The sequence below is a fragment of the Nannobrachium achirus genome, assembly GCF_963921795.1.
Source record: "Nannobrachium achirus genome assembly, chromosome: 13".
NCBI lineage: Eukaryota > Metazoa > Chordata > Actinopteri > Myctophiformes > Myctophidae > Nannobrachium > Nannobrachium achirus.
This window is the reverse complement of record NC_137833.1, coordinates 14,391,514-14,418,824: the sequence shown is the minus strand read 5'-3', so window position 1 is coordinate 14,418,824 and position 27,311 is coordinate 14,391,514. Positions and strand designations below refer to the sequence as shown.

Genomic DNA, 27,311 nt, shown 5'->3' with positions numbered 1-27,311 from the left:
GCATAGGAAAAGGTACAGTTTCATGACGGTACAGTTCACTGGTACAAGGTCTACTAAAAGGAGATCCATGAAAAGCCTAAGCTTATTTCCACAGGAAACCATTAAAGTATCTCATATAACATTGAATGACAGACGAATAGAACACAGTACTATGCAGTAGATATGTAAATAAAATAAAATGAGAGAACAAAAAAAGAAAACAGTAAGTCTAAACAAACAGTAAGAAGGGGCAGGGGAGGGTAGGGTTGGGCCGGACAACTATTTTTCCAATTTAAGAGAATCGGACGCCGTGCCAGCAAGGCAAGTGTATACCCACCATTGCCACCAACATGATTGCATAGCATAACCTCGCCTCACCAGGCTTTAGATTACTGGTATGCAAATAGTTTAAGAATCTGACTCTTTGGCTGTAAAAGGGAGACACCTACTGGGAAGAACCCGCCACTCCACCCTATGGCTCACTTCCGTTTCCGATGTAAACAACCAATATGGCCACTTCCACAGCATAAAATCAAGACAGCTCATGTGAGATTGTCATTTCAGACACGGATATTTGTCCCTATTTATTAACAAAGAAAACACGTTATGGGGGAACCGACTTGTAAACCGAGTGCTGTTCGATATTATTGCACTGCTGGTAACGGTATGGAGCAATTTTTAGTTCAAGAGGTAAAGTCGAAGCTTGCAGCTGAAGATGTGAGTCTATTACTACTTCTTACTATGTATGTTGTTATCAGTGGTGGGAAAAGTACTCGAATGTTTTACTTACGTAAAGTATCAATACTGTAATGAAATGCACTACATACAGTGGTTCCTTAGCCCTGAATACAGGACTCTCATATACATGAGAGTCCTGGTGCCGCCTCAACATGAGGAGTAGTGGGCAATCGAGCCCTTAACGGTTTGAGCTAGGAACGTCAGATTTCAAAAATAAACTGCTTACCCAAGCCAACTTTGCTAACGATTTGACGCCGCACAACGTTCATTACACGCCGCTCCCCGGTTGTTGAATAAAACGCATTTTTGTCCGAAATTATTTTGCTTAATATAGGACTTCCGCCTCTAGTGGACAGTCGCGTCATCGCATCATCTCCGTTCACTACAATGATCAACCGGAGATGACGCGACTGTCCACTAGAGGCGGAAGTCCTATGTTAAGCAAAATAATTTCGGACAAAAATGCGTTTTATTCAACAACCGGGGAGCGGCGTGTAATGAACGTTGTGCGGCGTCAAATCGTTAGCAAAGTTGGCTTGGGTAAGCAGTTTATTTTTGAAATCTGACGTTCCTAGCTCAAACCGTTAAGGGCTCGATTGCCCACTACTCCTCATGTTGAGGCGGCACCAGGACTCTCATGTATATGAGAGTCCTGTATTCAGGGCTAAGTGGTTCCTGTGTAAATAAGCCGGAAAGCTTATTTGTGCTGTGACTGTCATGAAACTGTACTTTTTCCTTTGCAACCTTCTAATAAATTCTTCAACCAATCAAACTGTTACACGTAAAAGTAACGGAATTCAAAATTTACTTGTGTAAAAGTACAAAGGCATTGGTATCAAAATGTACTTAAAGTACCAAAATTAAAAGTACTCATTATGCAGAATGTCCCATTTCAAGTTTTAAAATGTATACAAAATATTTTGAAAATAGCAGGTCGATCGCGCATTGTGAGCTTGTAGATCGGCTATTTTCAAATGGCCGAAATGTATATAGGGCTGAAGTGGTTAATGTATGTTGTAATAATAATCGGAATCTACAAAGTGGAGTAAAAGTACAATATTTTGATCTGAGATGTAGTGGAGTAGAAGTAAAAGTATTGGGAATTGGAAATAGGAAATACTCAAGTAAAGTACAAATACCTTAAGGTTGTACTTAAGTACAGTACTTAAGTAAATGTACTTAATTACTTCACTCCACTGCTACTACTATATACAGTTGTGCTTGAAATTATTCAACCCCCTCTGACAAATGTGTTCATTAGTGTAACCACTGTTCCTTTGATTTAGAACTTGTCAACTATGCTCAAAACTGTACTTGTTGGAACATTCAGTGTCTTTGCAATTGTTTTATATCCTTTTCCTTTTTTTTTTTTACAAAGCAATAATCTCTTCTCTGAACTTTTCTGACCATTCCTTAAACTTAGCCATGTTTCTAACTGCTCTAATCACAGTCAACAAGTCAACAAACCTCTAGTCAGGCCAGGTTGCACATCTGATTTAACTATTTAAGCCCTTGATTAGTCGATTGCAGTTGATTACAGATGTTTTCAGGTATAATTACGAGTTGAATAATTGAAATTGAAAGTGGCGTTGAAAGTGGCATTTAGCATTGCATTTGAAAAAACAAAACAAAAAAACACAACAAATGTTACTTTTGAGCTATTTACATTGTTCTTGTATGATTTATTTATTTAATTCAGTTGTCAGTTTGTGAATTTAGCCAATAAACCAGATTTGCAGAGAGGGTGGGGTTGAATAGTTTTTAGCACAGCCCATATATTTGGATCAAGACTATATCAGTATCATAGTCTAGATGTATGCTGTTATTGAGTCCGACTTGTTTTTGGTCCAGGTGTGTCAGTTAACAGGTAAGGTGCTGTTCAGCACCTCTGCAGGGATCCACACAGTCAAAGAGCTCAAGTCTGCAGAAAGACTCTTCCTTCTGCTGAGACAAGACTTGCCTGTGAAGCTGCCTGGCCGCTTCAGCTCAGGTCAGCATACCTTCAGTGATGCATTACAGCTAGGTGGTATAGTGCAGTGCTTTCCACATTTTTCAGGTCGAGACCCAAAAGAGAGACTAGACTAGTTTGCCCGGGACCCAAACTAGTGAAAATAGCAGATTTAAGAAAATGGGTCCCGACCCAGACTTTGGGAAACAGTGGTATAGTGAATATGATAAGACAAATTAAAATGGTCTGAAAGAAAGAACACGGGGAAGTCCGAGGGCCAGGTCAGGAGATATCTCCCTGTTCGACTGGGAATGCCTAGGGCAGGGGTCTTCAACGTTTTCAGGCCAAGGACCCCTTAGTTGACCCCACAACCTTATCATAGATTACATGTAGTTTCATTGTTTGACAGCACAATCGTCAGTGTATTTTGGATTCATGTCAATTTGTGTTTTCAGATATTTAACCATTTGAACCGTCAATATTTAATAAACTTGACCTTACACTCCGTACTTAAGGCGCATTTCCACTGCAGGGCCCAGCCAGAACCAGAACCAGAACTTTCCAGAACCAAGAACTTTCAAGAACCCGTGAAGTTCCAGAACCAAGTTCTGCTTTTGTTTCCATATAACCAGACCCAACCGGGAAGCTCAACTGGTCAGCCTGATTTGGCTGAGACAAAACAGCTGGTCATTTGAACAGCAGCACATTCGGGAATCTAAAATCTAAAATAACAGCTGTATGTAAGAAATACGTCTTTAGTTACTACTTTCTGGATATAAAAATAAAATTAAAAACAATAGAACGTTCAAACAAGCTGCTAACTGTACTGAGCTGGTACGCTGCCTTTGCTCTAGGGAGAAAAAAAGCGTGTCTCTCTCACGCACACACGCACACGCACGCACACACACACACACACACACACACACACACGATACGAAGCAGGCGTGTCCTGAACACAGCGCACGGCTCGGCTGCTGAGTGCTGACTCGAGTCACCAATGGACGGGCGAATGTAGAAATGCTTATCTCCACTGTTTTAGTTTGTTGTCGGTCTATCGACGTACATTTTCTTTATTTGTGCTTGGCACCGTGTCTGTCTGCTTGTGCACTCGACGCCCATTTCATAAAAACGATGGCGACGGAATTTGTTTGAAAATCCTTTCATTTAGAACGGATGCTTCTAGCTCCTTCTGGATATTTTCTTCTCCCGCCCAGACACAAATAAGAGCCTGTATCATCACATTCACTTGACCAATGTGTCGTGGCTGTCGTCTGGCGTCACGTCCATAGTGTTTCTGTGTTTCTGTCTGTCGGAATAGGATTTTAAAAATGACGCTGTTGTGTTGTGAGAGATTTCTACCCGTTCTCCTCGGTGTCGTTACCTCCGCTCGACCAATCGAGAGCCGGAGCGCTGCTGGCCCCGCCCATAGGTTCCCAGAACTCAAGTTTAGTTCTACATCAGGAGCAGGACCTAAAAAGGGTTCCAGGAGGTTCCAGGAACCTTGTCTGGAACCGGGCCGTTCGCAATGGAAACAAAACCAGAACCAAAAAAATTGGTTTTGGTTCCTGAAAGTTCTGGTTCCACCTTGCAGTGGAAAAGCGCCTTATGTAGGTATATGTAGGTTTTAACCCTAGGTTTTCTTTTCCCCCCTTGATTTTTTAGGTTTTTTTAAACCCCTCTTTTTTATTTAATTTTATTCTTTAGTGTAGCACTTTTAGGTTTGTTTCAAATGTAAGGTGCATGTATTATTATTATTATGATTATTATGTACTGTATACTAAATATTAATAATTCCATTTCTTCACTGAAGGAGAAACACTGCTCTAACAATTGTATTATTTTCTTGATTTTTTTTAGCCAAGGCTGCCTTTGAACTACAGTCTAGACTGCTGGGTGATGCCACAGAATGGACCAGTGCTATGAAGACATGGAGTCGCCTGCAGGGGGTGCTGGATTGCAGAGGCACCTCTGTCGACACACACAACATAGCAACGGGACTGGCAAAGGGAAAATGTGAGGAGGAGAAGAGGTGGAGTGACAGGAAAGTGGATGAGATGGAAAAGCAGAGTGGGGACGCAGAGTGTAGGCTGAGAAAAGGAGAGTGGGAACATGCAGAGAGTGCGGTTGATAGAGTGAAAGGGACGGAGATAAAGAATGAGGAGGTTAGTGCCGTTGTTAAGTCTTGCAGCGATGGACAGAAAGAAACCTGGAAGAGACGGAGAGAGGAGGACGAGAAACTAACTGACAGCAGAAGAGAGGAAGGCGAGGAAGGGATGCACCATCTTGGTGAACAACAGCACTGTGAGGAGGCCTGCAGTGTCGCACAAAAAGGACCACGGACACCAGAGTGTAAGAGAAAGAGGGATAACGATGAAGGGGGAGGAGAGGCGATTAGCGAATCTGGTCGGATGAAGATAGAACAAAACAGTGGAAAAGAGAACGAGTCATCAGAAGTCAAAGGTGACAAAGAGGGGAAGGGAACGGAAGTAAGAAATGAGGTTGAGGAGTTGAGTAGCGACGGGCAAAGTAGCAAGGAACTGGACAGCCGCAACCACACAACACCATTGAGAGACCACCCATCCAAGAGAAAGCACAGAGATAGCCTGGAACATGGTGAGATTTACTATCTGATACTGGCTGACTGAAATCATAATTCTTAGAAATGTTTTTTTTTTTCTTCTTTTCTTTTTTTCTTTTTTTTCAATCATTTACTATTTGGTAATCATTTTTAGTGAAACATACACTGCTCAGTGCTCACCCAGTACCAGAGCAAAACAATTAACTAACTGAATGAACAGCATCCACACTCAAATCGTTTTCTTTTCATTTTATATGAGCTTTTGGTCAGAGCTTCAAGGCACATTTATGTATGATTACTATTGCAATCACTACTACACTTACTGTATATCTGCTGTTGTTCATCTGCTACCACATTCGCTGCTACTACTGTTACTCCATCTATTCTAAAAGTACTAATACATCTATAGCTAGTATTATGTTGTCATTATGTAGAGTTTCTGCTGCACTTCAAAAGTATTCCAATCACCTTGTATGTTGAAGTGGAGGCCACAGACACAAAAGAAAGGGGACTACAGGAGCCCAGCAGGGACAAACTGCTTCAACCTTCTCCTACAGAACCTGTCACATTCAGGATCAGCTGCAAGTGCTCTGGAGCTCTAGCCAGATGGTTCAGCACACAGGTATTCATGTAGAATATGTGTATTGTTATGTAGCACATTAAGAATCTACTGCTGTATACACATGCCTAGTGAGGCAGTTTATTTAACTGCCATCTTATTTGTGTGACTATACAACTGTGCCGTGTGTGTGCGTGCCTCCCCATGCTGGTGCTAGATAGCCTGGCGTTGCTCAAACTAATTCCTCACTGCGTATCGAATATTAGTCTGGATTTGCAAGCAGAATTTTCGAAGGGGTGGGTTAAAAAACGATTGGTTAGACCAGACCAATGCTGGGCCCTGATTGGTCCCCCAAATTTTGGGGGAGAGGAAATGGATTCACAATTCCACATATTGAGAGAGAGAATAAAATAAAAGTCCATATATGGGCATTCCCATATGAAGTTCTGTTAGATATGGGCTTATTATTGATGACATCAGGGATCTCTATATATTGGCATAAAAGGGATTCTGGGGAATACCCATATATGGACATTTATTTTATTTTATTCTTTATTAACTCGTTTTTTTGCATGCCAGGCCCGATAGTCCCGAGATTATTTCAATGTCTTTCCCTGCCAGGCCCGATAGTCCAGAGAAAGAATGTAGTAGGCATGATAGAAATCGCGAAATTGCATGTTTAACCCTCATAGCAACCCCATCTATCAAACATGGCAGCCATCTTTGTTTACATTTTAGGAAAACATAATGGCTTCTATCTCATGAATGCCTGAACGGATTTCCATTCGGATTTTTTTGTTTGAAAGCTGTGAGCAATGTGGACACACGTGGTGCATTATCTAGGCATGGGTGTGCATGATCTGTGCACTATGAATTACATGGAAGTCTATGGAGACCAGGGGCATATGAGAGTACGAAGGTATTGTTAAATGGCAGAGAATGTGTTTAATATGAAGCGGACAGGGATCTCCATACAGTATCTCCATATATGGGCATAAAAGGGATTTGTTCCCCCTGGCATCACAGGGATCTCTCTAACAAGGCATCATCTGGAATACAATCCCTTTTATGCCCATATATGGAGATCATAGTGTGGTTCTCCTCACAGGGCATCATCTAGGATACAATCCCTTTTATGCCCATATATGGAGATCCATAACACTGTGATGTCACCTGTTTATGCCCATATATGGAGATCTCTGCTCTGAGTATCTGACATCACTGTGATGTCACCTGTGATGTCACAGTGATGTGTCAGGGGAACCACAGTGTTAGGCGTTACCCGTCCAGACAGATACGGACAAACCGTGACGTTTCTGATAGTAAACTGCGACCTACGCCACGGTCGCAATTATATTTTCTTTGTCAAACTGCGTCTCCCCTGTTTTTTGTTGTGTACCCTGGCACCCCCAGGCCCCCTAGGGTCATAACAAAAACAATACTCCTATTGTTTTAAAAATTTCATCTAATATAATGGTCAAATAGATTGCAATCTTAGAGATAACTCCTCATAGTGTGTATACTCTTTATGTAAAACAATACCCACACTGTTATCTCTATGGGGTGAAAAATAGAGATAAGAGATATGAGCTTTGTTTTACAATGATGTACTTTTAGTTGAGCTTGACATTTGGATTAGACACAGTATACATTTGGACAACTACACTGTAACACTGCAGTGGCCACTATCATCATATTTTATTTAAGTGGATTTAATTACAGATATTTGCTCTTTGATGATCAATATGGTCCATATTATAGTATGTTTCCTCATTCAAAATATTTCCATAACGTTTTATAGCTCATTTAGAATTCCAGGAGACGTTGATTATGACAGTCTGTCCCTTGCCTTTGGATAGCGCTTCTTTACTCTTAGGGAGTGGGGAGGTGGATTTGGGCAAGGCTGTGATGTTGGTCCTCTGCTGGTTTGGTGTGGCTCCACCAGGAGTTGGTGTGGTTCCTCTGGACATGGGTGTAGTTCCTCTGGACATTGGTGTGGCTCCTCTGGGAGTTTGTGTTTTTCCTCTAGATGTAGGGTTAACTGGTGTGGCTCCTCTAGATGTAAGTGTGGTCTCTCTGGGAGTTGGTGTGGCTCCTCTGGATGTAGGTGCAGTGCTGAGGTGACCGCCACCCACACCAGGAGGGCCTTTCTGAAAAGCCAGGGTCTTCTGTTCTAGTGTGGTGAACGGGAGCACACGCATGGGGTCATGCTTGTGCAGGAAACCCTGCAGCGTGTCCCAGCCACCCCCTACGCGCACCATCACGTGCTTCCCGTGTAGTGACCGAATGAACAGAATCTTGTCCCCCAATCTGTAGCGTCCTTCCGAGAGGTACTCGATGATCACTTTGCTGGAGCAGTTACAGGGATGACCACCCATGCCCTGCTCCCCAGGCCGATAGAGGCCACCATGCTGGCAGCAGACGCTGAAGGTCTTGACAGCAGGACGAGGCTCCGCGCTCTTCAGCGAGGTCTCCTCCAGTTCGATCTCCTTCTCCAGCTTCACCAACGCAGGAGGCTCCACTCCATACTCGGAAACGATTCGGCCGATCTCCAACAGGCAGAGACACACCTGACGAGGATCCTTGTGCAGAACGAGGTCTTCAGACTCAAACAAATAAGTCTCCTCCACGCCTATTCGACGACACCAACCCAGGAAGTTGGCCGTGTTGTCGCGGGCGAAGAATGACCCCGGTGAGGCCCGTCTCTTGTACTCCGGCTTCTTTGTGGGAAACGGCTTGCAATGCCTTGTAGTGCGGCTCTCCGCGACCTTGCTCTGCAGGACTCCTGCGAGTTGACATAGCTTCACGCCGTTGTTCAACTCCTCCATGAAGCGCTCAGCTCTCACCTCCTCTCCCAGCATGCCGGTGAGCCAGATGGCCAGGTCCTCCTGCATGGGCACCAGGGTGGCCTCATGTCGCATGGCTAGCCACTGGTCGTACTGGAGGACGTCGACTAGGCCTGGGCCATGCCGCTGTGCCAACGGGCTGACTACTGGTGCATCAAACTTCTCAGCCATAACTGCAATCACTGATGATTCACTTCTTCTTATTCTTTGGACTCCTTTCCGTTGGCTGTCAAACATTAATTACTCAGTCCTTCCAGACGTCGTTGCTTTTATGCGTTGCCATCATGTGATGTCATGCTGATGTCACTATGACTCAGCCATAACCATATAAGGAGTTTCCAATGTAGCTATGGCCAAATATGGAGTGTGTTGTCTAACCTCAATGTGTCATCATGGCATCAGGGTAAACAAATCAGTCAGCTCCATATATGGGCACAAAAGGAAGCATGCCCATATATGGGCATATATCAGAGATATCCATATATGGGCATAAAAGGGACATGGACTGACGTAAGCAGAGTCAAGGAAAACAAATCAGACAGCTCCATATGGGCACAAAAGGGAGCATGCCCATATATGGGCATATACTGATGACATCAGGGATCTCCATATATGGGCATAAAAAGGACATGGACGGTGTTGTCTAACCTCAATGTGTCGTCATGGCATCAGGGTAAACAAATCAGTCAGCTCCATATAGGGGCACAAAAGGGAGCATGGCCATATATGGGCATATACTGATGACATCACGGTCGGAGCTTCCCAGGACTTGAGTTGCAAAAAATAATAAAAAAACTGGGCTGGGGAGCAGTAAATTGATTGACAGCCGTTAAACAGTTTGGCGTGCACCTGTCCCGGGTGTACGCCCTATAAAAGCCTGCTTCCCCAGTCCTTTCCCAGTTCTTTTCTTTTCACCATTTGCTCCTCTCCCACCATGCACCTTATTTTTCATTTTTATTTCTAAGCAAATAAATAACCCTAGCACTACCAGCGGTGTGATAATGTTTGATTATATGTAATAGTCATTTTTATAGGAAACATTCGGAAGGTTTTGCTCCTTGTCAGCTAATATTAGCTGTCATATCTGAAGAACATATGCTTCTACCGCTACACTTACAATATGTCACTGTAGGTCATTCTCTGTGTGTGTGTGTGTGTGTGTGTGTGTGTGTGTGCGTGTGCGTGTGTGTGTGTGTGTATTGTAACTGCATACAGGAGTTGAGTGGTCTGATTGGATCAGGCCTTTGCAGACTGCTGGGTTGGAAGGTTGACCTGAGGAATCCTAGGTTGGAGGTACAATACTTTACACACAATTACACATTTGTTGCGGTCGTTCAGAAACCAGCTAACCACAGTTTGGGATTCAGCTAACCACAGTTTGGGATTTTTTTTAATTAATTTTTTTCCATAAATCAGTGCTATTGAACACCCTTTATGTCTGTGTGTTGATTAAAACATATTGAACCAATGGAAAGTAGTAAAAAGTGCTTCGGCCAAAAAGTCCATGTGAGCTCAATGTTTTATTTTTATTTTATTTCCTGCATTTTGTAGTTTGCTGGTTTCTGCCCGATAGCAGAGATTTGTATTTTATTATACAAACATATCTCCTGTCAGCTTATATGAGATCTATCTCTGCTAAAAAATGAATAAAATAACGCCCCCTGTTGTTTTGGTGAGATTGTGTTTCTGTGTTGCTTCTACAGGTCAATGTGTATTTGAGTGATGACCAGTGTCTACTGGGGATGCCACTAACCAGGTTATCTCATTTGATGTTCAGATCACACTACACTCAAGTGTATTCATTGTCCCTAGGCTGGTGGTGGAAAAACATTTTGTACTTAAAAGTAAAAGTATCAATATTCTAATGTAGAAATACTTAGAAGAAGTAAAAGTCTGGAATTCAAAAGGTACTTGAGTAAAGGTACAAAAGTATTAGTATCAAGTACCAAGTAGTAAGTACTCATTATGCAGAATGTCCCATTTCACACATTTTCAAATGTATAATAATCCTTCGAAAATAGCAGATCTACAAGCTCACAATGCGTGAGCTTGTAGATTGGCTATTTTCAAATGACCGAAAGATAGGGACAATCTAAGTAACTAGTAACTACTAAAGTTTTCTAAAATATTGTAGTGGAGTAAAAGTACAATATTTGCCTCTGAGATGTAGTAGAGTTGAAGTAAAAGTACAGAAAATTGGAAATACTCCAGTAAAGAGTAAATAATTGTACTTGAGTAGATGTATTTACTTACTTTACACCACTGGTGCATCTGAAGTTTCTGTATCATTTCTTTATGTTTTTTTGCTCTTAATTGGTCTTTTTTCTTTTTTTCCCCCAGATTGCCTTTAGCTAACAGGAGCTACATTAAAACCACTGGACTGAGGAGTACAGTAGCCTGGGCTATGGGCTCTCTGGCTCAAATACAGGTTCCCACATACTGATGCATTTTACATCTACATGATGTAGTGATCCTAGCTTTATTTGTAGACAATCAAACACAACATCAGTTAAGTCAAATTGATATTCATGCCAAGGCTTTATCTGAATTATTTTTTTAGCAACTCTGACACATGCTTTAAGACTCATACATGTATGGTCACTTCACGAAACCCAACCTTTGATGTTGGTTCAAATGTTGTCTTTGCTGTGTTTCGTCCAGCCAGGTTTCTGTGTCCTAGATCCAATGTGTGGCGTGGGAACTATCCTTTTGGAAGCTGCACAGGAGCAGAAGGTCAGCACACTAAAGCCTGATACATACAGTACCCGTATTTTCCGGACTATAAGGCGCACTTAAAAGCCTTTAATTTTCTCAAAAAACTACAGTGCGCCTTATAGTCCAGTGCGCCTTATATATGGATCATTCATTGACATTGACATTCCCTTTAGCACAGCTCCATCTGTTGGATGCATAACACAATGGTAGCGTCTATTATGTGCGCCTTATAGTCAGGTGCGCCTTATATATGAAAACAGTTTGAAAATAGACCATTCATTGACAGTGCGCCTTATAGTCAGGTGCGCCTTATAGTCCAGAAAATACTGTACTTATTTGCGAGCCAGTGTCGCATACCAGAAATAGCAGATCTTCAAGTATGTATCGCATCACAATATGTTGTGAGTGTTTTCGCTGTTCGTCAAAACACATATAAATCAGGAATAACTATTTTACACATCCTCAATAGTAGGTTAAAAAGACAAATGTTATGTTCCCTGAAGGAAGTTCATTATCATTAGTCTATGGGTAAATGTTGTCCTGGGTTAATGATTAATTTAGACCTGTTCTTACAGCACCTGTTAGCCCGGGGCTCTTTCTTGAATTCCAGTGTGTTGAGTGGTTAACAGGATTAACCACTTGAACCACCGTACAAACACAGTTTAAACCGCTCCATAGAGTGGCTGTGCGTGTGTCTGTAGCCACTTTTCCTCAGCGTCTTGCCATAACAATGTGTTTTCCTCAGCGTTTTGCCATAGCAATGTGTGTGTGTGTGTGTAGCCTGTATTACATCACCAATTACATCCTAGACCTATCTGTAGCCACTTTTCCTCAGCGTTTTGCCATAGCAATGTGTTTTCCTCAGCGTTTTGCCATAGCAATGTGTGTGTGTGTAGCCTGTATTACATCACCAATTACATCCTAGACCTATATCCTAGCCTGAAGACATTATGCAAGCACGACCACCGCTCACTTCACTTCACATTGGGTGTGATTCTTTAAAATAAAGATGATTATTAAAATGTTCTAATTTGTAACACAAGATATGGATAAGTAATATAAAATAATTCTAAGCATTCTCCCCTTACTGTCAGGATGCCTTTTTTCTGGGAATGGACATTGATGACAGACAGCTGCAGAAGGCCAATGAGAATATAGCATTTGCAAACCTTGCAGACAGAGTTCATCTGCTAAAGGCCTCAACCATGGGTAGGTAAACCTGTGCAAAGTTATATATATATATATATATATATATATATATATATATATATATATATATATATATTAATCATTTCTCTAATTTTGACATACTATTTAGACCTAATAGTATAATTAGGAACCAAATGGACCCTTACAGGTCTGTAACAAATGTTGTTCACACTGGGAGTTATGGGGGTCCGTGGACTAATGCATACAAAAACAAATCTGGTGCTTGGAATGTAAAATAACTATTGATTTACACAATTATAATGCATTGCACACCATTTACATATTTGCAATTTGTGAAGAAATGTCAACATTTAGGTATTGCACGTTAGCCTAAATTAATTTGAAGTCTAAATTCAAATTGATGCATACCATGAAGTATAGCAGAATTTAAATTAAGCAGTTTCTTTCCTTTCCTCACTCAAAAGAATGGTGAGCATTGTGGGCTATGGCAAAGAATAGTACATAGTGTACTGACTGATGAATGCGTTGAACTGAAAGTTGTGTTCTGCCTCTGTGGTGCCCATCAGAGCTCCCTCTGGCCAGCGGGAGTGTGGATGCTGTTCTGTGTGATCTGCCATTTGGCAGGCAGTTTGATACCAAGGAAAACATGGCTGCCAAGCTGATTCACATTGTCACAGAGATGGAGAGGTTGGTGTGTGTGTGACTGTGTGTTTTTATACAGTATGTTTGTCTCATGTATGCATGGTTGTTGTGTGCGAATGAACAAAGAAGGTAGCTCGCACTCAAATTTTTATTGTCAAGCAGCAAAAAATAGACGTTTCGACCGGTTAAGGTCTTCTTCCAACCGGTCGAAACATCTATTTTTTGCTGCTTGACAATAAAGATTTGGAGCGACCAAAAAAGTGAGTGCGAGCTACCTTCTTTGTTCCTAGTATTACTGCGTTGGCAGTATTAGCTTGGCACCGAAGAACGGAGGATGTGCGTTATCTTTTCTTTGAATGTTGTTTGCGTATGGACATGCATGTGTATTCTGATATTGAGAAACATACCAAATTGGTAAACCTAAAGTAAGTGTGCGTGTGCGCGTGCGCTAGCGTGTTCGTGCGAGAGAGAGAATGCCATCATGTTTATTTTGATTTAAATATACATTGTGTGTGTGTACTGTGTGTATATATAATATATAGATTGAGAAAGATACTAATATTATCCACTTTGTGTGCGCGTGTGCATTTTTCTAGAGTCCTCTGTGTAGGTGGAGTCCTGGTTCTCCTACTGAGCCCTCAATTATCTTGTCTGCTGAAAAAGCTCCAGCCACACCCAGGCACTTGCCCAACACCTATCCAGGAAAACGTGCCTCTCACTGGGCAGCAACGCTGCTCGTCATCTCCTCCTCTTTCTCCCCTAAAGCCTGAGACCTGTCAGACCAGCCCAGATGTGTCACCTCCCTGTTTCCAGGGAACAGAGATTCAGACTCAGTCTGAATCTCTCTCGAGTCAGACTGGACTGCAACAGGTGCCATCACCCCCCCTCTCCTCCTTGAAGCACCAGGCGTCGTACAGAGTGAGCTTAGGGGCAATTGATGGACTTATAGAAAAATATGTCAAGTTATAGACTTGATTCAAAACAAACAGTGTTCTTCTCTTTTTTGATGATATAAAGATTGTATGTGTTGAACAAAGAATTGTTTTGAGAGTCTTTCTTATATGTCTACAGTGTGTCACTGTATGAATAGTGGGTGGTGCTAAAAAGGATGCCTTTTCAGCAAAACCCTCAAATAAAAGGATAAACATACTTAAGTTACACCACAGTTTACACGGTAGAATAAAGATAATCATAACAATTCTGTACTATTTTCTATGGGTAGGTAAGCTTTACAAACAGTGTGTGCCTACCCATTTTTATGTATAATTATATAGTATTAAAATGTAACTTACACACTTTAAAGAGACAAACTCATGACTGTCTTTTTTTTTTGTCTGCTTGCAGTTTGAGGCTATGTTGAGTGATTAGTCTAGTTTTAATCCTTAGGTTTGCTATGGGGTCAACTAGCAGCTTCTCATAGAAAAGGACATTCTCTAAAGCTGAGGGTTAAATATTTTATACTTGTGTTTAAAATGTTTTCACATAGTACACAGTACAACATTCTGACAATTACATTATAGTTAGGTAGGCCAAAATATGCATACATACGTGGCTCAAATGCAGAATTAATGGACCTTGACATGAAAGAGGTTGAAAACCACTGAAATAGCACCCTGTAGACAATATGCCTTCCGGTGTGTTCCAAGATTTCTAGCGGAAGTCTGCGTTTAACGGACGTTACGTCATGCGGTGCGGGTCTGTTTACATTCCCCAGCGAAAAAACTAAAATAGATTGTAGCTCTTAACTCGCTCTTAATAGGTGTAACATTGCTTGAATCAATGTTTTTGTTTGTATATTGTTTATTGCGAGCGCAACCGACGGAGCAGGAGACATAGACCAGTTAATTTCGTGCAGGGAATACGTTTGCAGGAACACCGCACCGTGAAAAAAATACAGCTTCCGGTGAAATTCCTACGGCGGAAGTTGAACGCTTTCAGCCTTCTATTGTCACCAGGCTTTTCTCTTCGGAGATGAGTAAGCCTGGCTACGCGAGGCTACTGAAATAGAGGATACCCCCACCTGAAGAATTCCTTTATCCATGTTCAGAGTGAATAATGGCTGTTTCATACAGCTTCTCCATATCTAAGAAGAGACCTTGAGCTCCTATACCATGAAAGAGCTTGTTTATATCTGTTTGAAAGGGAGTCAGTCTGTCTCTAGAGGTTATCCATCCAGGTGCCCACATGACCCTAGTGCCCAGTTTTCCAGGTGCCCACCTCTCCAAGTGCCCACATGCCCCCCATCCATCCATCCATCATCCTTCCATCCATCCATCCCTATCTATCAGAAAAAAAGAGAAAAAAATCCACCCATCCCTATCTTTATATCTTGTAAAAAAAAAAGAAGGAAAAAAAATCACCTGAATGGGGCCCCAGGCAGCTAGGTCTGCACTGCCTACAGGCCACTAATTGTGTAAACGTTTTGTGATTATGAGAAGTGGAGACACATCTGAAGGTGGACAAATAGATGTTCAGCGAGAAAGAAGTATTGTCGATTTTTGTATTACGTTTTTTAGATAAATGAACAACTGCTGGACGCGGAGTTAGTAGACCGACAGACACACTATGTGGCTGGTACGCATTCTGATTAAGGTTGAGATGAGATATTCAGGAATTAAACTAAGCTACGTTAAGCTTGCAAACACACAAAAGAGACACCCATGAGATTGTCTGACTCTGGGTAAACAGGAACAATGGTAACATCCCACAAAACCTAACTATCCCTTTAACACTTAATCATATCAAATTTACCCTGGAGTGTAAACTAAAATGAACACTGAAAACATTGGTTTTCCAGAAGGCTAGTGTTTTTTTTTTAATCGTTTTACATATAATAAACATATTTTAACCTTGTAATGGAACAGTTATTATTTTTCTGAAAGGAAGGAGGAGCACCTCTTGTATGCCTAAAACAGGTGTAGTTCTTTGAATGAGAGCAACATGGATACTTGCTGTTAACCATTGTCTGAATTAAAAAATAATTTAATTTAATTCTAACCAAAAAAGTTAAAACAAATGTATCCATTTGAACTTTGAGAATGTTAACCAAATCTCAAAACATTTGTAGACTCATGCAGTTAATTAACAAAAAGAACCGGTCAGGTAGTGTTTGGCTCACTGGTTCTCAAAGTGGGGTCCGGGGACCCCCAGGGGTCCTTGAGTGAGTTCCAGGGGGTCCCCAGCTAAATGATAGGAACCAAATGGACCCGTTAGGATGGGTCTGTAAGTGTACAAATGGAACCAAATGGATCCGTTAGGGTCCAATGTTAATTCAGAGTTAAATTATTATTGATTTTACATCACTAAGTGGTGTAAAGTAACTAAGTTTCAATATTGAACTATGTCATTAATATACCTTAGTTAGAGGAGTTGTGTGGAAATAAAAAAGAAGTTCCCCCCCCTTCTGTGTTGCATAGAACTGGAGGGTTGATTTGGGGGTTTGTATTGCAAAGTAGGCGTACACCGGTGTGATGTCATCACGGTTACAATATTCAATATTGAAAATGGGTGGTTTCCCCTTTAAGTACAATTTTTAGGTATTTATACTTTACTTGAGTATTTCCAATTTCCTATACTTTTACATCTACTCCACTACAACTCAGATCCAAATATTGTACTTTTACTCCACTACATTTATGTGAAAACTTTAGTTACTAGTTACTTTGCAAATATAAATTGTACTATTTTAAAATGTATTGTACAAAACCACTTTAGCCCTCAAACATTTTGTACTTTTACTTTTTGTAGTTTAAGTAAATTTTGACATTTTCATACTTCTACTCAAGAATATTTTTGAATTCTGGACTTTTACTTGTACATTTCTGTATTGCAGTACTAATTGATACTTGAATGTGACTGGTACTTTTTCCAGCACTGCACTACTGGTCCCACTCCCACTCCCCACACTGCTCCCTATCTCTCTGCTCTCTCTTTCTGAACTGAAGTCACACAGCCAGAGTCACCGGACCGTGTACGCCAACATTCATGCGCATGCTCCTTGCGCAGTGGACGCCATGTTGAAGCTCCAGCAACAGTAGGGTTCTCGGGGCTGTTGTGATTTCCCTGCTCTGACGCCGTATGTTTTTAAATATTCCGTTTCCCCACATATCATCCTCCCACCGTGCTGGTGGTGTCCGTCTGCCTTGACAGTACGACCACCGGGACCCCCCGATTCACGATGAATTCCAGCGTGGACCTGTCCCGCAGGAACCCGCAGGAGGATTTCGAGCTTATTCAGCGGATAGGAAGCGGCACATACGGAGATGTGTACAAGGTAACAAAAAAACAACTACTGCAGCCTGGGCTGGTAGTAGCACCCAGTAGCTAACTTTTAGCTCTTTGGGTGGCAACGTTGTTGACATAACAGCAGCGTTTGACACGTATGAGCCACGAATCGAAAAAACAATGTAACGCAGTAGTAACGCGTTTTCCTGCAGCCCATTTCGCAGCTGGGTGGCAGAGATTGTTGTCTCTATCTCTTGGTTTGATCCCTGAAAAGCGCAGCAAAGAATCATGACAGCTCCTCTCAGATCGTGATAATAATCGGGTCGAGCTAGGCACCGACAAAGCATCAACACAACCATAATCCCCTTGTATTTCCCCCCTTTTTTCGATGAACAACGTTGTTATTGATCGAGAAAAATGGGCTTTGTCGCCTTGGTTTTTGAAACCGTAGTGAAAAGACGAGGCTAGCTCTGGTGTGAGGATCCATGATGTACACAAGGCCCCGGGGCTGCTGCTGCTGAGCGCACACACAGTCAGCCACAATGCTCAGTTATCATCAACATACTAGAATAGATCCTCTGTATTGATATTTGTTGAAATATGGGCAGCAGTTTTACTGTTCTGGGTACCATATTAGGGTTAGTTTCATCATTTTGATGTTTGGTCTGTGACGACATTCGGTCACATTCGGTTGTTTACCAAGAGGGAGTCGATCCGTATCGTGGTGGAAATCATAATCATCAAAATCATAATACACAGTAAATAAATTCCTGTTAATTTGCACACTCTTGGAGTTACAAATGAATGAATTTAACACAGGATTCACCCCCCTCTCCCTGTTTTCTTTTAAGCTCTAGCTGGCACTGTCGTCAGTGTCGTGGAATTGGATTCCATAGTCTGTGTGTGGGGACTTTTTGGCAGCCTGGGTAAATTCATCTTAAGTTTTGATAGGATGTAATTATGACGTTTGGTTAACCTCGAGGATCATAATTAGTGTTACAAGTGCAATAAAATAACCCTGGATCAGGAATGTAATGTTGGTTACATTTCTTTGTTTCTTCATGTTTGTTTGTTTGTTTTATGTATTTATTTTTAATTAGGCTTTTAGGCATTTTGTGCCAGGTTATCCTGTTGATTTCTACAGCATATCCAAAATATCTCCAATTATCTCTTCCTTTTCTGCTGGACTAATTATATACCTGCTAAGAGTAATCTTGTTTGGGTCTAATTTAAGCCTGTATTTTGCTTTGTTCCAGGGAAGCAAGCCCTGTATAGTCATTCTGGTAGATGAAAACACTCACTGGTTAAAACAGTAACTTCTACAGAGATTTAAAATCATGGGTGATGTCCCAGAGTGTTCTACTCATAGAATAGAAACTGAAGAGTCTGATGTCAGGAGTCAGGACCCTTTTAATTAGTAACTGTTGCACAAAGCCAAGTTCACAGGTTTGATCATAGCCTTAAATGGTCAACTTGAACCTATGGTAAGGTGCTTGATTGAAGAGTTTATTAGCAGTTTGCAATAGAAAAGAGTACAGTTTCATGATGGCACAAGTCACTGGTACAAGGTGATCCTAGTAAGCTTTACAGCTTATTTACACAGGAACCACTTTATGTATGTCATATAATATGAGATATATGCTCTGAGTAGGAACAATTTGCTCAATATTATGGCAACTTTATTGTCACATCACAGTTTTACAGGTGTAAAGAATTGTTTGAAAGCTCCATTGTTTTTGTTGTTTTCAGGAAGAGAAAACATCAAGGGGGGGGGGGGGGTGTAGCCGGTGTACATGTCATGAGGTTAGACATACAGTGCATAAGGTAAGGCACAAAGGTGGTAGCACTTTCAGTAGGTCCACAATTTAAAGCAGCAGTTATGTACTGTACATCATCCCTATGTACATGAGATCAGACATTAGATACAGTTCATGATACAGTATGTTAAAGTCTGTCTAAAGGCCAGACTGCAACAATTCAACTTGTTGCAACTCCTTGCAACAAAACAGTAACTGCCATTGTAGACAATGATTGCAAGTAGTTGCATGTTGCAAGGACTTGCATTGGTGTGTGGCTGTGGATTGTAAAGTTCTGTTTACGTTAACCTAAAACCACAATGAAAATTAGTTAAAACTTTCTGGAATTCTCTTCTGGCTGGTAGCTTGATCAAATATATACCGAGATCAATATACTCACAAGGTCATTGGTTTGATTTGCCCAACTATGGTCCATTTCCTGTTTAATTATCCTTGTGCAAGACACTGAACCTGTTTCAGGGGCACTGCAGTGATGCCATCATGTTGACCCCAGGGAGTCAAATGGTGCCACCTGCTATTTTGGGGATTATTTAGATACACAAAATCTGACAATTTAACAATTATTTGTACTGTTAATATCGGCTGTGGGGCAGTAGTCCAAACGTAGTGTGAATTAGCTGTGTTTTCGGGCAAATGTGGCACTACAAGTTCTTTGTTTACATAGCATGCTGACATTTTTGTTGTAATGCTTCCTATTTCAAATACTTTGGTCCCAGTTTGGCCTTCTTTTGAGAGTGTAGACCCTCTTTTTATGTGTGTGATGCAATAGCTGGCCACTGTCCAGTATTGGGCTACTTTGGTCAGTCTGACTGACATCGGTGTGATTACCTACCACAATTCCCCGCCAAGGACCTAGATCTGCGCCATGTCCTTTTAAAACAGTTGACCGGCAATGATGTAGATCTGCATTATGTTCGTGTTTTATGTGATTAGCTGAAAACACGCTCTCCCGGAGAATGTGTTAAGTTACTGCCTAAAAGTCTATTATGAATTCTGCATACATGTGGCACAGCTGGGCAGCCATGGTCTTGGAATGCAGTGGTCCTGACTTCCTGTGTGTGTGTGTGTGTGTGTGTGTGTGTGTGTGTGTGTGTGTGTGTGTGTGTGTGTGTGTGTGTGTGTGTGTGTGTGTGTGTGTGTGTGTGTGTGTGTGTGTGTCCTATTGTTTCAGACTGCTACAACAGAGGAAGACGTTAGAACAGAATGCTCAAGTACACACACAGGTGGATGCTAGGGCTGTCACAATTATTACATAATCGTCTGATCGTGATCATTTGACAAAATCGTGATTATTTTTCATAATCGTCATAATCGTTTCCATGTTGAAAAATGTTCATATATTTTTAAGAAAGTAAAAAATAGTGGAAATAGCAGATCTACAAGCTCAGTTGTGAGCTTGTAGATCGGCTATTTCCACTATCAATGTTCTTTTTTAAGTATAAAGTTGTCAAATATGTCAGTAATTTCATTGTATATTTAGGTTATGTCTCATATCTGCCATGTGCAACTTCAAAGCCTACAAGCCAAACAGAAATGTAATTATCAACGACAAAAACACAATTAAATCGTTAATCGCCAATTATTTGAGTGACAATTAATCGTCATGTAAAATGTCATATCGTGACAGCCCTAGTGGATGCATAGTCTCTCTCAAACATGCATTTAGAACGCGTGTATCAAAACAGCGTTGCGGTTCTGACAATGGAAGCTTGTGATTGGCTGAACCGGAGGTAGGGAGCGCTCCGTTGCATTCGCCTGAACCGTACGGAGGTGCCGATCGAGAGCTCACTCGTGTATATAGGTATGCGATGTTTCATGACATATAACACAAGAAATAATCATAAACATTTTATATTTATAGGGTCAAGTATTATACTTAATAATTGGTACTTACAAGAAGTTAATAACCATTATCATAGTAATAGGCCTACATTTTTGCAGTAGTTTAGGCATTTTGGTTTGATAAGGTTGTGGGCAGAACAATTTGTCCTTGTTTGTTATTTGACTATTTTTACTTTAATTATAATTAAAGACACTTCATAGTGAATTAGTGATTATAATAAATAGCCTATGTCGTGATTGTTGTTATAGCTAGATCAGATTGTGTTTATAATACAACGCCCGCGCGCCTCCGTCATCTCCACAGAAAACAAGCGCTCCCCCCTTGTTCCATTGTCAGAACCTGGACGCTGTTTTGATTCACGCATTTAGAACAGGGGTCTTGAACATTTTCAGGCTAAGGACCCCTTAGTTGAGAGAGAGATGAAACAGGGACCCCCACAACCATATAGTGTGTAGTGTCATCGTTTGACAGCACAATCATCAGTGTATTTTGGGTTCATGTCAATTTGTATTTTCAGATATTTAACCACTTGAGCCGTCATTACTCTGTACTTAAGTCTGCTCTTTTTCCCCTCTACACCAAACCTCTTTGCCGAAAATAGCCGATCTACAAGCTCACAACGCCTCGCAGCGCGAGATGTTGTGAGCTGCTATTTTTGAGCTGCTATTTTTTGGATAAAGTTCTCAGAATATGGATACTAGGGTTCAAGTGGTTAATATAAAAAAGGAGAAGAAAACCTTCTATCACTCAAAGATTTGGAGGACCCACTGTAGTAACTCTGAGGACCCCCTAGGGGTCCCGGACCCCCTGTTGAAGACCCATGATTTAGAAGGCAACTGGTGCAGCATCATCCCGTTTTCCACCAGTAGTTAGCTCGTCATTTCGTCAAGTGTGTATCTACGAGTTTCCAGTGTCCCATGAGGCCTTGCATGAATTCCTCTTGTCAGTCATTCAATTAATTTGAGTGAAAAGGGGTCATATTTTAGTCTGCCTACTTAACCCAGCAAGATCTCCCTCCACACGCTGGTTTAAGTGAATGATCAATGTCTCTTGACACTTGTTCTTAGCAGTAGCCTATCTCCTGTCCACTGTTTCATTCTGTCTGGCTGCTGTTGCTGCTGTGACACCTGTCTGGAATCTCTGCATGGGGATTACATGTTGCTTGTTAAGTTAACTTCAGTGCTTGATAATAAGCATTGACCATTCATTTGAATCAACTGTGTGGCGGGAGATCTCGTGGGGTAAGTAGGCAGACTAATGAGAGCCTTTCTGATTGATTTGATCCCTCAAATGAATTGAATGACTGACAACAGGAAGTGGTGCCCATAACCCCCCCTTTCCCCAGTAAGCTCCCTAAATTGTGGATAGAGACCTCAGCCTGAACTCCTGAAGTGCTTCTCAGTTTATATGCATTATGTGTTTACCTATTAGTACAGAAGTCTGGATCATGAACTTTTTTTCTTTTGATTGAAGTTTAACATATGGGCTGCCATTGTTTTCGTAATTCGATGGCTGTAGAGCGCCGCCATTCACTTATGCTTTATTTCGAAGAGCCTCGGAAGCCACGTGCGTCTGCATGATGTTTAAATTGACGATTTAAAAATGGACGTCAGTTAACATTCGGTCGCAAAACTAAAATTCTAACCGCGGCTGACCGCCACAACCCGGTGTCGCCGTGAAAAAGAGCGGTTCTCGGCCTTCTCTGCGCTTTGGAAGTAGATTCCGAGATAAAGCCGTTTCTTTGCATCAGCAATGAACCTGAGCCTATGAAGAATAGACGCTCCATGATGCTGGTGACCGAGTTGTATGATGGGATATACCATGGCAACTCGTCTGTGGACGTGATAACGGGGCCCTGGCCCTTATCTCCTTCCTGGACGAGATTGTCACAGGAAGTGTTAGTGTACAGGTAGTGCAGTCAAGGTTATCTAAAAAGGATGACACAAAAAGCCACATTTATGAAATCATGGTAACATAAGAACTGCAATGAAATGGAGCCTAGGTGCCCGGACGGCTAGGCCAGCAGTCTGGGCCATCTGTTGTATTTTTTAATTGGGGAAATTAATATCTGATTCTTCATGAGCCAGGGGTTGTGGTTTTGATGTCAGGACTTAACTTAAGCAGGGACCGGACCCCCCACAACCCATAGATACCATATAGTTTCATCGTTTGACAGCACAATATTGGGATTCATGTAAATGTGTGTTTCCAGATATTTAACCACTTGAACCCTCAATACTTAATAAACGTAACCTACTTAGTCTGCTCTTTTCCACCTCTACACGAAACCTCTTTGCCCGAAAATAGCCGATCTGTGTAGATCTGCTATTTTTGGCTAAAGTTCTCAGAATATGGACGCTAGGGTTCAAGTGGTTAATATAGAAAAGGAGAGAAAAGGCTTCTATCACACAAAGATTTGGAGGACCCCCTGTAGTAACTCTGAGGACCCCCTAGGAGTCCCGGACCCCCTGTTGAAGATCCCTGCTATAGAGACCTCAACCATCAGCTGGTGACTTATTGCTATTCCTGCTATGGAAGCGGTTACTCCTCCAACCTTTCACTGTCAGATCGTTCCCTGATCCAGATTGTTTGACAACAACGTGTGTGTGTGTGCGTGTGTGCGTGCGTGCGTGCATGCTTGAAGCCTTGCATGCATGCATGTCGTGGGTTGAGGGGTGAGACTTGCTGGGGGCGTCTCATTTTAAATGCCTTGCCTCTCTGGTTCTGAATTAGTTTGAAAGAAATCTTGGAACCATTCTAGTGTCAAATCCTATTTTGAGATTTGCCTGCTCATGTGATGTATCTGGTTGGTACAGGACACGTTCAAACCAGCTCTTGGAAAGGAATGGGAAAAAATATGTAATATGCCCCCATTTAAAAAAAAAAAATCACACCCGTGTGAACTGAGCGGTGGTTTCCCCCCCCCCCCCCCCCCCCCCTTCCCCCCTGTGTGTGTGTGTGTGTGTGTGTGTGTGTGCGTGTGTGTGTGTGTGCCTGGTCTGGCCTGGCCTGAACAACAGCGCCCCTCCCTTAACATGTGTGGTCATAAAAGGTACTGCAGGCCTGCAAGCTACATACAGACACACACACACGCACGCACACACACACGCATACACACACGGCCACGTATAGGAGACGGTGTAACCACCGCTCAAAAAGTTATTCAAGACATATTTGATAATTTGCTGTCTATTGTTTGTAGGCCTATGGTGGTTTTGGGGCCCGGCGGGCCCGGCATTCTTATCTTTTGGTTGTTCTACTTTTGCACTCACTGAAAGCTTCTCTATTTAAGAGAATCAGCTGAATTCCTAAAATGTAATATAAATGGGAACTGTTTGTTTGTCTTTGCCCAGCTCCTGGTACAGTGTTTTTCTTTTTTCTTCTCAGAAACCTCAGAATTTCAGATTTGGTTCCTTCGGTCAGGTTGCAGACAGGAGAGGCTGTGTGTATTCACATGTGTCAGGCGTCAGCAGCACGTCTGTACAGTACACATATGGATCTTCTGTGACATGCATTTAAGTTGTATATATTTTTTGAGACAACATGATGGAGACACGTGTACACAGAGCAACGTTTTCTTTGGCTGTGAGTGTCCCCAGTGAGTCAGCAACACTTCCTCCTGATGGGTTCTGTATCCCGTGTATAAATGCACACACACACGCATGCACGCACGCATGCGCGTGCGCGCACACACACGGTCACACAGTCACACACACACACACACACACACACACACACACACACACACACACACACACACACACACACACACACACACACACACACACACACACACACACCTACAGTATTAACACTATTAAAACAACAACAACAAATTGCTATAGCTAGTTTTCAAGACATTTCAGTTCTTTCTAAAGAAAGAAAAAAGAATTGCGTAATACAATCTGGTCTGGTTGAGAAAACTTGAGAATCACATGCATGTGACGTTGTCATCTATGGTTATTACTTATTATGGGACATGGCTATAGTATGCACATTTAAACAGCCAGACTAAAGCAGAAGTGGTTTAGATGCTGGTGGGACTTTGTGTGCATGGCTGGCATGTCTGCTGGACGCTTGCCTTTAAGGTTGTGTTTCAAGGGCTGACAGGTGCACTAGTTAAACACTTTTTCACCTCACCTGTTCCTTTCATTGGGTTGTTAGCTGGCAATGAATGAGCCCTGCTGGGTGTCGAGACTGAGCCTGTCCCAAGTTCGAAGAGCACAGCACAGTTACATGGAACAGTGGAACAAAGGTGTCACTTTTAAGATGTTAACTATCTCAAAGGACCAGTGCAGTTGTCTAAACCAGGGTTGAAACCTATACACCAATGACACACGAATATCGATCATGCTTGTTGCGAACCAGCCCACATAGCAGGAGCACGTGGTCTGCACACAAATTAGCTGAGCCACCCGGCCACCCTACGAGCAACATGTTTTGACCAAAAACTAGTTTTTCAGCCAAGCTAATCCTATATTACATTCTAGAACTGACAGAGCGGTGCATTCTACAGAGCGGTGCATTCTACCGATCGACGACCCAAAGCAGTCCAATTGGCTAGGACTGATCACGTGGCACACGTGCCGACGTCCTCACATCACACCAGCGCCATACGTGCTGACGTAGAGTCAACACCAGGCTAACAGTTAGCTAAACAAATGATGTACTCACGTTTGCATAGTCAATAGCACTACTGTCCACATTCCAGTACATTCCATCACTTAGGCACGAGTCCCGATCACATTAACATAATCTTCATGTATGTACATCCCATTACAGCAACGTAACGTTACTCTTTTTAATTCGCGGAGTTCTTCACCGGAAGTGCGTCCGGCCGTCAAATATGTCCGACCGGAAACGTGCTGCGGCACAATAGTTCCGCCACAATAGTTCCCCCCCCAATTTTTTTTTTTTTTTCATTTTGTTTTTAACTTTTTTTTTTTTTTTTTAAACCTTTTTTTTCAAAAAAAATTTTTTTTTCAAAAAACTTTTTTTTTCAAAAAATTTTTTTTTTAGCCATATGAGCTTTTCACGTTAACAACGAGGCGAGGGGGCGTAGATGTGAACGCGCCGCGAACCTCTAGTGTTTTTACATTTTCCAAGTCAAAGCAATACCTGCTCTTAAAAGTACAATGAATCACATCACACAGTAAGATGTCTTTAAAACATAGAAATCACTCAATGCAGTATGTATAAAAGTGAGCATTCAACACATTTGTTTTCTATTTCATGTAATTGCATAGCAATTTAGTATTGTACAAAATTCCCAATAGATATCGCCCAAGTTTGGGACTGGTCCCTCCCCACAGTATGTCTTGTGGTAGGCAGTGGTCGGCTAGTCTCATCCTCCTGACTGCTATATTCTCTGATACACTTGGTAGTGCCCTGTACTGTACACTACAGACGCTTGTTGGTAATGTGCTCGTCCTGGTTGATGTTCAGTACCACCCGCAACATTCTGGTGTAGCATCCCTCTGTTTTTCTGTCTGACTTTTTTTGGGTCCCTTTTCTGCACATGCGTATACAGATGTATCTGTCTGCCAGCGTCCCTTTTATGCCCCTATATGGAGATCTGTGTGTGTGTGTGTGTGTGTGTGTGTGTGTGTGTGTGTGTGTGTGTGTGTGTGTGTGTGTGTGTGTGTGTGTGTGTGTGTGTGTGTGTGTGTGTGTGTGTGTGTGTGTGTGTGTGTGTGTGTGTGTACTGTAGCCCCAAAGGTATCAGCTGGCCTAGTGGTTCTGAACCTTTCAGGCTGCGACCTCCCTAAATAATCCTATTCAAAATGGGTACCCCCACTGTTTATTACTTTAATTTGACTTGGTTCCACAGATACACATTGTGAAAATACACTAGCTGACCACCTCTGTGGTTATTACTTTATTACAACTGGGTATGAATGCAGATGTCCCCCTTTTTTGAAGACTGTAGCCCTGAAACGGCTGGGATTCTGGGTATGTATGTATGTACAGTATGTCGGTGTCTCATCATTAACAGCCAATGAGGGACCAGCATTCATGGTGATGCCACTGGTGATGTCAGCAGAGTTTGCTATATAAGAGCGTTCTTGGTAATGTCTTCATTAACAGCCAATGAGGCCAGCAGTGCACACCTCGTGGCGCACTCTGCTTGCACACAAGTAGGCCATGTGTGGCCTGCTAGTATGTGAGGCGCAAGTTGGCACCTCGACAGAGTGCAGTTCTAATTACTTCCATAGTACTGACAAGTACGCGTTTCCCCTGCTTGTTATCTGA

General features: G+C 42.0%; 3 protein-coding genes across 13 annotated transcripts in view; 2 read left to right on the top strand and 1 right to left on the bottom strand.

Annotated features, from left to right (window-relative positions):
• Positions 1 to 578: 578 nt before the first annotated feature.
• Positions 579 to 14,144, top strand: thumpd2 (THUMP domain containing 2; the record flags this gene model as incomplete). The annotated part of the gene is made up of 11 exons (XM_080740576.1): positions 579 to 696; positions 2,569 to 2,707; positions 4,523 to 5,278; positions 5,726 to 5,865; positions 9,864 to 9,941; positions 10,352 to 10,404; positions 10,989 to 11,076; positions 11,310 to 11,381; positions 12,458 to 12,572; positions 13,100 to 13,220; positions 13,772 to 14,144. Exons 1-11 carry the CDS (start codon positions 586 to 588, stop codon positions 14,142 to 14,144), a joined length of 2,046 nt encoding a protein of 681 aa, XP_080596702.1. The 5' UTR covers positions 579 to 585.
• Positions 7,605 to 8,819, bottom strand: LOC308296683 (growth arrest-specific protein 2-like; the record flags this gene model as incomplete). Its single annotated transcript, XM_080740011.1, has 1 exon — positions 7,605 to 8,819. The coding sequence occupies one exon, from the start codon at positions 8,817 to 8,819 to the stop codon at positions 7,605 to 7,607; it is 1,215 nt and encodes a 404-aa protein (XP_080596137.1).
• A 3,035-nt stretch (positions 14,145 to 17,179) lies between the features above and the next one.
• LOC308296602 (mitogen-activated protein kinase kinase kinase kinase 3-like) overlaps positions 17,180 to 27,311 on the top strand; it is a 75,128-nt gene continuing 64,996 nt past the window's right edge. For all 11 annotated transcript variants that reach the window (XM_080739924.1, XM_080739921.1, XM_080739923.1 and 8 more), the window contains exon 1: positions 17,180 to 17,448. In XM_080739924.1, the coding sequence (XP_080596050.1) occupies positions 17,353 to 17,448 (96 nt within the window). In that variant the 5' untranslated portion in view covers positions 17,180 to 17,352. The remainder of the gene's footprint in view (positions 17,449 to 27,311) is intronic.